The sequence below is a fragment of the Lissotriton helveticus genome, chromosome 2_1, assembly GCF_964261635.1.
Source record: "Lissotriton helveticus chromosome 2_1, aLisHel1.1, whole genome shotgun sequence".
NCBI classification, from domain to species: domain Eukaryota; kingdom Metazoa; phylum Chordata; class Amphibia; order Caudata; family Salamandridae; genus Lissotriton; species Lissotriton helveticus.
The window spans coordinates 75,417,220-75,429,762 of record NC_136059.1 but is presented as its reverse complement, the minus strand read 5'-3'; the positions used below and the strand labels follow the sequence as shown (position 1 = coordinate 75,429,762).

At 45.7% G+C, this 12,543-nt stretch overlaps 1 protein-coding gene across 2 annotated transcripts in view; it reads right to left on the bottom strand.

Annotated features, from left to right (window-relative positions):
- Window positions 1-12,543, bottom strand: part of SFXN5 (sideroflexin 5) — a 1,158,373-nt gene that overhangs the window by 344,062 nt on the left and 801,768 nt on the right. For both annotated transcript variants that reach the window (XR_013606958.1, XM_078674489.1), the window contains exon 13: window positions 690-807. Coding sequence is in view for 1 of the 2 variants with exons in the window: in XM_078674489.1 (XP_078530615.1) it covers window positions 690-807 (118 nt within the window). In the remaining variant the exon portion in view is untranslated. The remainder of the gene's footprint in view (window positions 1-689; window positions 808-12,543) is intronic.

The window sequence follows — 12,543 nt, the reverse complement described above, 5'->3', positions numbered from 1 at the left end:
AGCTGCTACAGGTATGCGATGAAAACCGCAGCTTAAGCGATTGATAGTCCCTCTGTTTTTTTCAAATCAACCACAATCATTTCTTTGGAGGACAATTGCAATTTAAGCCTCATTTGGGAAACACGCACCTTGCTTTAAAAGGCCACAAAAATAATAAAATGTTAGAGATTGATCAGTGCTGTGATGGATAGAGGACATTATACCAAATTGGTTCACTAAATGCACCACCCACATCTGTATTGTGATCTTGGGTTTATATTTGTTTTTGTACACCCGATTAATAATTGTAAAATGTGCTTTGCTCTCAATATCTACAAAATGCTATAAAACAGAAAAGAAAATTGCTTAAGATGAATATGTGGCTTAAGATCCCTCTGTAGCCTAACAGGTAAATGTATTTATTGTATGGACGAGCGTTGCTTATAATAAAAAATACAGAGAATAATAAATATTGATATAGATTGCATAATTATTGTACTTTCATGGAAGTCATTATACGGTAACCATGGAGGTTGATTGGTACCAACATCTAAGGGATGCTGTTTCAGCTAAATAGCATTGGCCTATGAAGTGCATCATCAACAAACCACTCACATCCGGAGTCTCTGAATGACTGAAACATACTAGCACAGAAACATACAAGCATTGCCTAGTCCAATGCTTAACATACAACTTAGCAGATTACTAACCTCAGACATCTGGGGGAAAAGGCTGATGGCCAACGGAAGAGCCAATCCGAAGGCAGCAAGGCACACAAGGCTATGCACGGGGAGCACCAGTCTGGGGCGGGACCGCAGCAGAGACGTCCTAGGACAAGAAAGACCTCATCAGTACCAAAGGGATCCCAAACTATGCCTGGGTAATCACTAACCTAACCGACTTACACAAATACTGCATTCAGCAAATGACTAACAGTGATCAATTCAGGTCATATAACAAATGGAATTCAACTAAAAGAAAAATTGTTTTTGATTGACTATTGAAGAAAGTGCATTGCAAGTAAGTGGTGTCCCAGTTGAAGTCAAGCTTTAGAACTTTTCAGTTTTCCCATGTTACTAACAGTACTGCTAGCTTCCCCCCACACTGTACCATCCACGGATCCACACTGTTTGATTGACCCCCTCCAGAAGAGGGATTCACAGATCTGTGACGACGGCACATAGAGAAGTCCACTGGGATGTTAAAGACCAAGCATCAATTTCCTTGGCAATGTTGCTCATGTGACCTGACCAACCACCCCAACATGCGACCGAGAAATGAATCCTGCAGCCAGTGGAGTGTGAAGGAGGTGTACGTGAATGAGTAGACAACTCGTGGCGATAACTAGTATTTCCAGAATTTAAAAAAAGGTGAAAAGTGCCATACTACAGATATGAAATTAAGTAGCACGCTTTTTGCATTCTCTATAGGAGTTACTTTTTTTAAATAAATTTTTGTGACTGCTAGCCATATTATTACAGAAGTTCCTGACTTAGGGACTCATTTCTATGTTGGCAGTATGTATACTCAGTCTGCGAGCTGTTAATCTGCCATATTCTCTTTTGCTCATCGCCGGGAAACATTGTTTTGGGTAGCTGCGTGCTTTACAAGTTTATAAATAATAGAATTAATAACACAGGCGGGGGGTACAGTCTTTATAAGGGTCAGCTTGCCCCCTTTTAGAAGCGGGCGCACCATAGGTTTGGCTACGGCGGTGACCACTCGTTCACCGCCAAAGCCAAACCTCTCCAACAGCGTAAGGGCCATCAGACAAATGGCTATATGTCTGCCCACCCAGTTAGGATGGGCAGACAGATCGACGTTTTTTTTAACTGTCAGCACCACCAGACAAACCCTGACGGTGAGGGACAATAAATTGGTAATAATGCTCCTCTGGCCATGGGAGATAACTCCCATGGTGAGGAGAGCATTACATGTTTTATTTTCAAAAAGAAAATCCTGTTTCAGGTTTTTCTTTTTGAAAATAAAAAAAGAAAATTGTCCAGTGCGGGGCTGCTTCAGTATGATGCAGCCTGCACCAAATAGCGAAATGCATTGGCAGAAACCATCTTTATGGCAGGTGTTGCCAATGCATTCTGAATGACCGCCTGCTTGTCGGTCATTTATACATGTGGCAGGTGGTTACCCAACTACATGGGTGATGGAGTAATTTACTTCGTTCCCCTGGAGTAACAATGGGTCGTCCACCCATTTATTAATCAGCCCCTTAGTCAGTTTGCTCGAGTATGCCATTTTATACCCTTACTGTCCACTTTCTTTCATAAAAATACATTTGCTGGGTATAGTGAGGCTCTCTGCATTCCCATTGAAATCATTCCTCATATAATATTTCGAATTGCAAGTGATAGGTGTCTCCCCTTCCTAAAACGCTATGGCAGATCGTAGACATTATATGTACGTCTGTTGAATGTAGTATTCAGCAACTGCAAAATCAGGCCTTCAAGAGCTCACACCCACCCTAAATTGATTAGGTATTAGGTATCCCAACTTCCAAGATTAGTAAAGTATCTATTTGGCTGATACAGTCTCACATTATGAGGATAATTTCTCAGGTCTCGGCTCACACGCTTGAGTCGCCGAGCTGCTGGGCTATGTCACCTGCCATGTTATGTTATATAGGTTTAACACGTGCTCGGCTACTCCGAAGAGTGTCCCAGCGCGAGCCAGAGCAGGGAAAGCATGGAGAGCCTATGCAAACAGATTTTTCTTGAAAAGGTGGGGGTCCTGAGTGCTGCGGAGGGCGAAAGGAAGTAAGTACCAGGCAGATGACAATCTAACAGTAAAGGGAGCGACCCCCCACTCTTGGGAGCCGAAATCGGGGAATGTGGGCCAAGAGCAGAGAAGACCAGAGATGCCTGGCGGGATTGTAAAACAGAAAGCGCTTGCGTAAATAAGGGGGACTCCGGCGTTAGGAGGCTAGTTCTCAGGTGTCTATGCGGCATGGTGAATGTGGTTAGGAGGCTTGTTCTCATGTGTCTTATGGCATGGTGATAATGGCAAAGAGGGCTGTTCGCATGTCTCTTGTGGCATGGTGAATGTGGTTAGGAGGCTTGTTCTCAGGTCTCCTGTGGCATGTTGAATGTGGTTAGGAGGCTTGTTCTCAGGTCTCTTGTGCCACAGTGAATGTGGTTAGGAGGCTTGTTCTCATGTCTCTTGTGGCATGTTGAATGTGGTTAGGAGGCTTGTTCGTATGTCTCTTGTGGCATGGTGAATGTGGTTAGGAGGCTTGTTCTCATGTCTCTTGTGGCATGTTGAATGTGGTTAGGAGGCTTGTTCTCAGGTCTCTTGTGGCATGGTGAATGTGGTTGGGAGGCTTGTTCTCATGTCTCTTGTGGCATGTTGAATGTGGTTAGGAGGCTTGTTCGTATGTCTCTTGTGGCATGTTGAATGTGGTTAGGAGGCTTGTTCTCATGTCTCTTGTGCCACAGTGAATGTGGTTAGGAGGCTTGTTCTCATGTCTCTTGTGGCATGTTGAATGTGGTTAGGAGGCTTGTTCTCATGTCTCTTGTGGCATGTTGAATGTGGTTAGGAGGCTTGTTCTTATGTCTCTTGTGCCACAGTGAATGTGGTTAGGAGGCTTGTTCTCATGTCTCTTGTGGCATGTTGAATGTGGTTAGGAGGCTTCTTCTCATGTCTCTTGTGGCATGTTGAATGTGGTTAGGAGGCTTGTTCGTATGTCTCTTGTGGCATGTTGAATGTGGTTAGGAGGCTTGTTCTCATGTCTCTTGTGCCACAGTGAATGTGGTTAGGAGGCTTGTTCTCATGTCTCTTGTGGCATGTTGAATGTGGTTAGGAAGCTTGTTCTCATGTCTCTTGTGGCATGTTGAATGTGGTTAGGAGGCTTGTTCTCATGTCTCTTGTGCCACAGTGAATGTGGTTAGGAGGCTTGTTCTCATGTCTCTTGTGGCATGTTGAATGTGGTTAGGAGGCTTCTTCTCATGTCTCTTGTGGCATGTTGAATGTGGTTAGGAGGCTTGTTCGTATGTCTCTTGTGGCATGTTGAATGTGGTTAGGAGGCTTGTTCTCATGTCTCTTGTGCCACAGTGAATGTGGTTAGGAGGCTTGTTCTCATGTCTCTTGTGACATGGTGAATGTGGTTAGAAGGCTTGTTCTCCTGTCTCTTGTGCCACAGTGAATGTGGTTAGGAGGCTTGTTCTCAGGTCTCTTGTGGCATGGTGAATGTGGTTAGGAGGCTTGTTCTCATGTCTCTTGTGGCATGTTGAATGTGGTTAGGAGGCTTGTTCGTATGTCTCTTGTGGCATGTTGAATGTGGTTAGGAGGCTTGTTCTCATGTCTCTTGTGCCACGGTGAATGTGGTTAGGAGGCTTGTTCTCATGTCTCTTGTGGCATGTTGAATGTGGTTAGGAGGCTTGTTCTCATGTCTCTTGTGGCATGTTGAATGTGGTTAGGAGGCTTGTTCTCCTGTCTCTTGTGCCACAATGAATGTGGTTAGGAGGCTTGTTCTCATGTCTCTTGCGGCATGTTGAATGTGGTTAGGAGGCTTGTTCTCATGTCTCTTGTGGCATGTTGAATGTGGTTAGGAGGCTTGTTCTCATGTCTCTTGTGGCATGTTGAATGTGGTTAGGAGGCTTGTTCGTATGTCTCTTGTGGCATGTTGAATGTGGTTAGGAGGCTTGTTCTCATGTCTCTTGTGCCACAGTGAATGTGGTTAGGAGGCTTGTTCTCATCTCTCTTGTGGCATGTTGAATGTGGTTAGGAGGCTTGTTCTCATGTCTCTTGTGGCATGTTGAATGTGGTTAGGAGGCTTGTTCTCCTGTCTCTTGTGCCACAGTGAATGTGGTTAGGAGGCTTGTTCTCATGTCTCTTGCGGCATGTTGAATGTGGTTGGGAGGCTTGTTCTCATGTCTCTTGTGGCATGTTGAATGTGGTTAGGAGGCTTGTTCGTATGTCTCTTGTGGCATGTTGAATGTGGTTAGGAGGCTTGTTCTCATGTCTCTTGTGCCACAGTGAATGTGGTTAGGAGGCTTGTTCTCATGTCTCTTGTGGCATGTTGAATGTGGTTAGGAGGCTTGTTCTCAGGTCTCTTGTGGCATGTTGAATGTGGTTAGGAGGCTTGTTCTCAGGTCTCTTGTGACATGGTGAATGTGGTTAGGAGGCTTGTTCTCATGTCTCTTGTGGCATGTTGAATGTGGTTAGGAGGCTTGTTCTCATGTCTCTTGTGCCACAGTGAATGTGGTTAGGAGGCTTGTTCTCATGTCTCTTGTGGCATGTTGAATGTGGTTAGGAGGCTTGTTCTCATGTCTCTTGTGGCATGTTGAATGTGGTTAGGAGGCTTGTTCTCATGTCTCTTGTGGCATGTTGAATGTGGTTAGGAGGCTTGTTCTCATGTCTCTTGTGGCATGTTGAATGTGGTTAGGAGGCTTGTTCGTATGTCTCTTGTGGCATGTTGAATGTGGTTAGGAGGCTTGTTCGTATGTCTCTTGTGGCATGTTGAATGTGGTTAGGAGGCTTGTTCTCATGTCTCTTGTGCCACAGTGAATGTGGTTAGGAGGCTTGTTCTCTGGTCTCTTGTGGCATGTTGAATGTGGTTAGGAGGCTTGTTCTCATGTCTCTTGTGACACGGTGAATGTGGTTAGGAGGCTTGTTCTCATGTCTCTTGTGCCGCAGTGAATGTGGTTAGGAGGCTTGTTCTCAGGTCTCTTGTGGCATGGTGAATGTGGTTAGGAGGCTTGTTCTCATGTCTCTTGTGGCATGTTGAATGTGGTTAGGAGGCTTGTTCGTATGTCTCTTGTGGCATGTTGAATGTGGTTAGGAGGCTTGTTCTCATGTCTCTTGTGCCACAGTGAATGTGGTTAGGAGGCTTGTTCTCATGTGTCTTGTGGCATGTTGAATGTGGTTAGGAGGCTTTTTCTTATGTCTCTTGTGGCATGTTGAATGTGGTTAGGAGGCTTGTTCTCCTGTCTCTTGTGCCACAGTGAATGTGGTTAGGAGGCTTGTTCTCAGGTCTCTCGTGGCATGTTGAATGTGGTTAGGAGGCTTGTTCTCAGGTCTCTTGTGACATGGTGAATGTGGTTAGGAGGCTTGTTCTCATGTCTCTTGTGGCATGTTGAATGTGGTTAGGAGGCTTGTTCGTACGTCTCTTGTGGCATGTTGAATGTGGTTAGGAGGCTTGTTCTCATGTCTCTTGTGCCACAGTGAACGTGGTTAGGAGGCTTGTTCTCATGTCTCTTGTGTCATGTTTAATGCGGTTAGGAGGCTTGTTCTCATGTCTCTTGTGGCATGTTGAATGTGGTTAGGAGGCTTGTTCTCATGTCTCTTGTGGCATGTTGAATGTGGTTACGAAGCTTGTTCTCATGTCTCTTGTGGCATGTTGAATGTGGTTAGGAGGCTTGTTCGTATGTCTCTTGTGGCATGTTGAATGTAGTTAGGAGGCTTGTTCGTATGTCTCTTGTGGCATGTTGAATGTGGTTAGGAGGCTTGTTCTCATGTCTCTTGTGCCACAGTGAATGTGGTTAGGAGGCTTGTTCTCAGGTCTCTTGTGGCATGTTGAATGTGGTTAGGAGGCTTGTTCTCATGTCTTTTGTGCCACAGTGAATGTGGTTAGGAGGCTTGTTCTCATGTATCTTGTGCCACAGTGAATGTGGTTAGGAGGCTTGTTCTCAGGTCTCTTGTGGCATGTTGAATGTGGTTAGGAGGCTTGTTCGTATGTCTCTTGTGGCATGTTGAATGTGGTTAGGAGGCTTGTTCTCATGTCTCTTGTGCCACAGTGAATGTGGTTAGGAGGCTTGTTCTCAGGTCTCTTGTGGCATGTTGAATATGGTTAGGAGGCTTGTTCTCATGTCTCTTGTGGCATGTTGAATGTGGTTAGGAGGCTTGTTCGTATGTCTCTTGTGGCATGTGGAATGTGGGTAGGAGGCTTGTTCTCATGTCTCTTGTGCCACAGTGAATGTGGTTAGGAGGCTTGTTCTCATGTCTCTTGTGGCAATTTGAATGTGGTTAGGAGGCTTGTTCTCATGTCTCTTGTGCCACAGTGAATGTGGTTAGGAGGCTTGTTCTCATGTCTCTTGTGGCATGTTGAATGTGGTTAGGAGGCTTGTTCTCATGTCTCTTGTGGCATATTGAATGTGGTTATGAGGCTTGTTCTCATGTCCCTTGTGGCATGTTGAATGCGGTTAGGAGGCTTGTTCTCATGTCTCTTGTGCCACAGTGAATGTGGTTAGGAGGCTTGTTCTCAGGTCTCTTGTGACATGGTTAATGTGGTTAGGAGGCTTGTTCTCAGGTCTCTTGTGACATGGTGAATGTGGTTAGGAGGCTTGTTCTCAGGTCTCTTGTGACATGGTGAATGTGGTTAGGAGGCTTGTTCTCATGTCTCTTGTGGCATGTTGAATGTGGTTAGAAGGCTTGTTCTCATGTCTCTTATGTGGTTAGGAGGCTTGTTCTCATGTCTCTTGTGACATGGTGAATGTGGTTAGGAGGCTTGTTCTCATGTCTCTTGTGGCATGTTGAATGTGGTTAGGAGGCTTGTTCTCATGTCTTTTGTGCCACAGTGAATGTGGTTAGGAGGCTTGTTCTCATGTCTCTTGTGGCATGTTGAATGTGGTTAGGAGGCTTGTTCTCATGTCTCTTGTGGCATATTGAATGTGGTTATGAGGCTTGTTCTCATGTCTCTTGTGGCATGTTGAATGCGGTTAGGAGGCTTGTTCTCATGTCTCTTGTGCCACAGTGAATGTGGTTAGGAGGCTTGTTCTCAGGTCTCTTGTGACATGGTGAGTGTGGTTAGGAGGCTTGTTCTCAGGTCTCTTGTGACATGGTGAATGTGGTTAGGAGCTTGTTCTCAGGTCTCTTGTGACATGGTGAATGTGGTTAGGAGGCTTGTTCTCAGGTCTCTTGTGACATGGTGAATGTGGTTAGGAGGCTTGTTCTCATGTCTCTTGTGGCCTGTTGAATGTGGTTAGGAGGCTTGTTCTCATGTCTCTTATGTGGTTAGGAGGCTTGTTCTCATGTCTCTTGTGACATGGTGAATGTGGTTAGGAGGCTTGTTCTCATGTCTCTTGTGGCATGTTGAATGTGGTTAGGAGGCTTGTTCTCATGTCTTTTGTGCCACAGTGAATGTGGTTAGGAGGCTTGTTCTCATGTCTCTTGTGACATGGTGAATGTGGTTAGGAGGCTTGTTCTCATGTCTCTTGTGGCATGTTGAATGTGGTTAGGAGGCTTGTTCGTATGTCTCTTGTGGCATGATGAATGTGGTTAGGAGGCTTGTTCTCGTGTCTCTTGTGCCACAGTGAATGTGGTTAGGAGGCTTGTTCTCAGGTCTCTTGTGGCATTTTGAATGTGGTTAGGAGGCTTGTTCTCATGTCTCTTGTGACATGGTGAATGTGGTTAGGAGGCTTGTTCTCGTGTCTCTTGTGGCATGTTGAATGTGGTTAGGAGGCTTGTTCTCATGTCTCTTGTGGCATGTTGAATGTGGTTAGGAGGCTTGTTCTCCTGTCTCTTGTGCCACAGTGAATGTGGTTAGGAGGCTTGTTCTCAGGTCTCTTGTGACATGGTGAATGTGGTTAGGAGGCTTGTTCTCATGTCTCTTGTGGCATGTTGAATGTGGTTAGGAGGCTTGTTCGTATGTCTCTTGTGGCATGTTGAATGTGGTTAGGAGGCTTGCTCTCATGTATCTTGTGCCACAGTGAATGTGGTTAGGAGGCTTGTTCTCAGGTCTCTTGTGGCATGTTAAATGTGGTTAGGAGGATTGTACTCATGTCTCTTGTGACATGGTGAATGTGGTTAGGAGGCTTGTTCTCATGTCTCTTGTGGCATGTTGAATGTGGTTAGGAGGCTTGTTCTCATGTCTCTTGTGGCATGTTGAATGTGGTTAGGAGGCTTGTTCTCATGTCTCTTGTGGCATGTTGAATGTGGTTAGGAGGCTTGTTCGTATGTCTCTTGTGGCATGGTGAATGTGGCTAGAAGGCTTGTTCTAATGTCTCTTGTGCCACAGTGAATGTGGTTAGGAGGCTTGTTCTCAGGTCTCTGGTGGCATGTTGAATGTGGTTAGGAGGCTTGTTCTCATGTCTCTTGCGGCATGTTGAGTGTGGTTAGGAGGCTTGTTCTCATGTCTCTTGTGGCATGTTGAATGTGGTTAGGAGGCTTGTTCGTATGTCTCTTGTGGCATGTTGAATGTGGCTAGAAGGCTTGTTCTCATGTCTCTTGTGCCACAGTGAATGTGGATAGGAGGCTTGTTCTCAGGTCTCTTGTGACATGGTGAATGTGGTTAGGAGGCTTGTTCTCATGTCTCTTGCGGCATGTTGAATGTGGTTAGGAGGCTTGTTCTCATGTCTCTTGTGGCATGTTGAATGTGGTTAGGAGGCTTGTTCGTATGTCTCTTGTGGCATGTTGGCTAGAAGGCTTGTTCTCATGTCTCTTGTGCCACAGTGAATGTGGTTAGGAGGCTTGTTCTCAGGTCTCTTGTGACATGGTGAATGTGGCTAGGAGGCTTATTCTCATGTGTCTTGTGGCATGGTGATTGTGGCAAAGAGGGTTGTTCGCATGTCTTTTGTTGCATGGGGAATGTGGTTCGAAGGCTTGTTGTCATGTTTTTTGTGACATGGTGAATTTGGCAAAAAGGGTTGTTCGCATGTCTTTTGGCATGGTTAATGTGGTTAGGAGGCTTGTTCGCATGTCTCTTGTGGCATGGTGAATGTGGCCAGGAGGCGTATTCCTATGTCTCTTGTGGCATGCTGAATAATGGTTAGGTGGCTTGTTCGCATGTCTCTTGTGGCATGGTGACTGTGGCTAGGAGGCTTGTTCTCATGTCTCTTGAGCCACGGTGAATGTGGTAAAGAGGCTTGGAAACCTCTTGTGGCATGGTGAATGTGGTTAGGAGGCTTGTTCTCATGTCTCTTGTGCCACAGTGAATGTGGTTAGGAGGCTTGTTCTCAGGTCTCTTGTGACATGGTGAGTGTGGTTAGGAGGCTTGTTCTCAGGTCTCTTGTGACATGGTGAATGTGGTTAGGAGGCTTGTTCTCAGGTCTCTTGTGACATGGTGAATGTGGTTAGGAGGCTTGTTCTCAGGTCTCTTGTGACATGGTGAATGTGGTTAGGAGGCTTGTTCTCATGTCTCTTGTGGCCTGATGAATGTGGTTAGGAGGCTTGTTCTCATGTCTCTTATGTGGTTAGGAGGCTTGTTCTCATGTCTCTTGTGACATGCTGAATAATGGTTAGGTGGCTTGTTCGCATGTCTCTTGTGGCATGGTGACTGTGGCTAGGAGGCTTGTTCTCATGTCTCTTGAGCCACGGTGAATGTGGTAAAGAGGCTTGGAAACCTCTTGTGGCATGGTGAATGTGGTTAGGAGGCTTGTTCTCATGTCATGTCTCATCTTCCTCCTCATCAGAACCAAAGTCCTGCTCCGAACCCGTGGCAAAAAGAGGTGACGGAGGCTGAGAGTGACGTGGAATCGGAAGCTGATCCAAAGGCAAATGTCGACGTTGGTGCAGAGGGTCAACAGCAGGAGCCCCAGAACCGGATGAAGAAATTGGCACCAGAGGCAATGATGCGAAGGTAGACGTCGACGACAGTGACACCGTCGACGGGACAATCACGTCGACTAAGCGGTCGACGGCAAGACCACAGCCGGCGACGAAGCCACCGTCGACGGAGCCGCCGCCAACGAAACATCCGTCGACAGAGCCGTTGTCGATGGAGCACCCGCCGACGAAGAGGCTCTCTTCACAGCAAGCGTCGACGAAGATTTTGATTTCGATGAGACTCCCTTTTTAGACGTCGACGAGGAGATTGCGTGCAGTAGAAAATCTGAGGGCCTGAGCCTCTGAGGAGAAGGTTCTAGAGGGGTGCTTGCGTCTGGACTGTAGTTTGGACTAACATAATGACATGGATATGCTATAAAAGTGTTCTTTTTCTTCTAATGTATTCCTATGTGTTAATGCTAACCTTGGTACTTATAAGTATTTATGGTTTTGGAATATATGTAATTATGTTTTTATATACATATATTATTGGTTTTATTGCTATTTTATTTACCGTGGGGCTCCCACTTCGACGACGGGGAATATTCAAGCATGTGAATCTATGAAAGACACCCCAATACTGGAGAATTGATTGCTTGATCTCAGCTTCCTGTTTGGGACCTAAGGAGTGAGTCTGTTCTGAAGGTACTTTGGGCCAGAGCCTTACAAGAATTTATAGGTCAGGCAAACCAGTTTAACAGTGCTCGCTAGTGAATGGGGAGCCAATGTAGGGCTCCGAGTGTAGGTGTTGATGGAGTCCTAGGAGGCAAGTTTTTTACCAAAGGGGCTGCAGTGTTTTGAACCACTTGTAGTTTCAATAAAATGGATTCATTTGCGACAAGGAACAGGGCCTTGCCGTAGTCGAAGCGGCTGGTGACTAGGGCCTGGATGAGCGTTTTACATGAACTCAACGGAAGCCACTGAAAGATTTTCTTGAGGGGATTCATGGTATCAAAACAGGTTCCACATATGGAGGTGATAAGGTCCCACATAGATAGTTGGTCATTTATGAGTATGCCTAGAGGTCTAGTGTTTGACTGGGCAAAGGGGAATGGTTAAGTTTTGCCAGCCAACAATCCTCCATCCAATAGAGCTGAGCTTTGCCAAACAATAGAATCTCTGGCTTGCCCCCATTAAGCTGAAGACAGTTGAGGAAATCCAGATGGCAATGTCTCTCATGCATGTGATAAATCTCTGACATTCTCCATGTCCTGCCCAAATGAAATGACCAACTGAGTGTCGTCTGCATATGAAAATGTCTCAAAGCCAAAGGACTTAAGTAATTGGGCTAAGGGAGCTACATAGATATTAAAAAGTGTATGGCTCAAGGAGGAGCCCTGAGGAACTTGCTTGTTTAGGGCGATGGTGCTGGAGTGGAATGTACCCATAGAAACTGCGTGGACCGTATCTTTGAGGAAGTCCATCAACCCATCGAAGGCAGCTCCCTAGATACCTATCTGCTGGAGACGTTGCACCAGGAGTGCGAGATGGTATCAAATGCTGCTGATCGGTCAAGCAGAACCAGCATGGCAGGATGTCCGCATCGCAGCTTCTTCTGAACCGCCATTGCGAAACACATCCTCAACGCAAGATCTGGCGATGTTCCGCCACCAGGATTTAAGCTACTTTGTTCAGTAGGCATAAGTTGGTCCCTGTATCCAGCCTGTGCTCCATTGAAGTCAACCTGAACTTGTGACTTTGTCCCAGTCCGGCGCAACCAGATAACCACAGTTGCCGCTTTATGCTTTTAAGCACTATTCCTACCTAAATCTTTAAAATTGCAAATCTTCAGTTCTACAAACTAGATGTTTGTCATTTTTGTCATAATTAATTTATAGCATTCTACCCTATTTTTTCCAAATTGGTATTGGATTTTTCTAGTGTTGTGTTTTCACTTTGTTACGGTTTGAAGTGCAGCATAAATACTTTACACGTTGCCTATAAGTTAAGTCTGACTGCTTTTGTGCCGTGCTACTAGAGGGTTAAACACAGGTTAATATTGGGTTTGCTTGTGACTTCACCCTGACAGGAATAGTGGTTGCTGCTTTAGTAGGTTTTCATCCCCCTCAA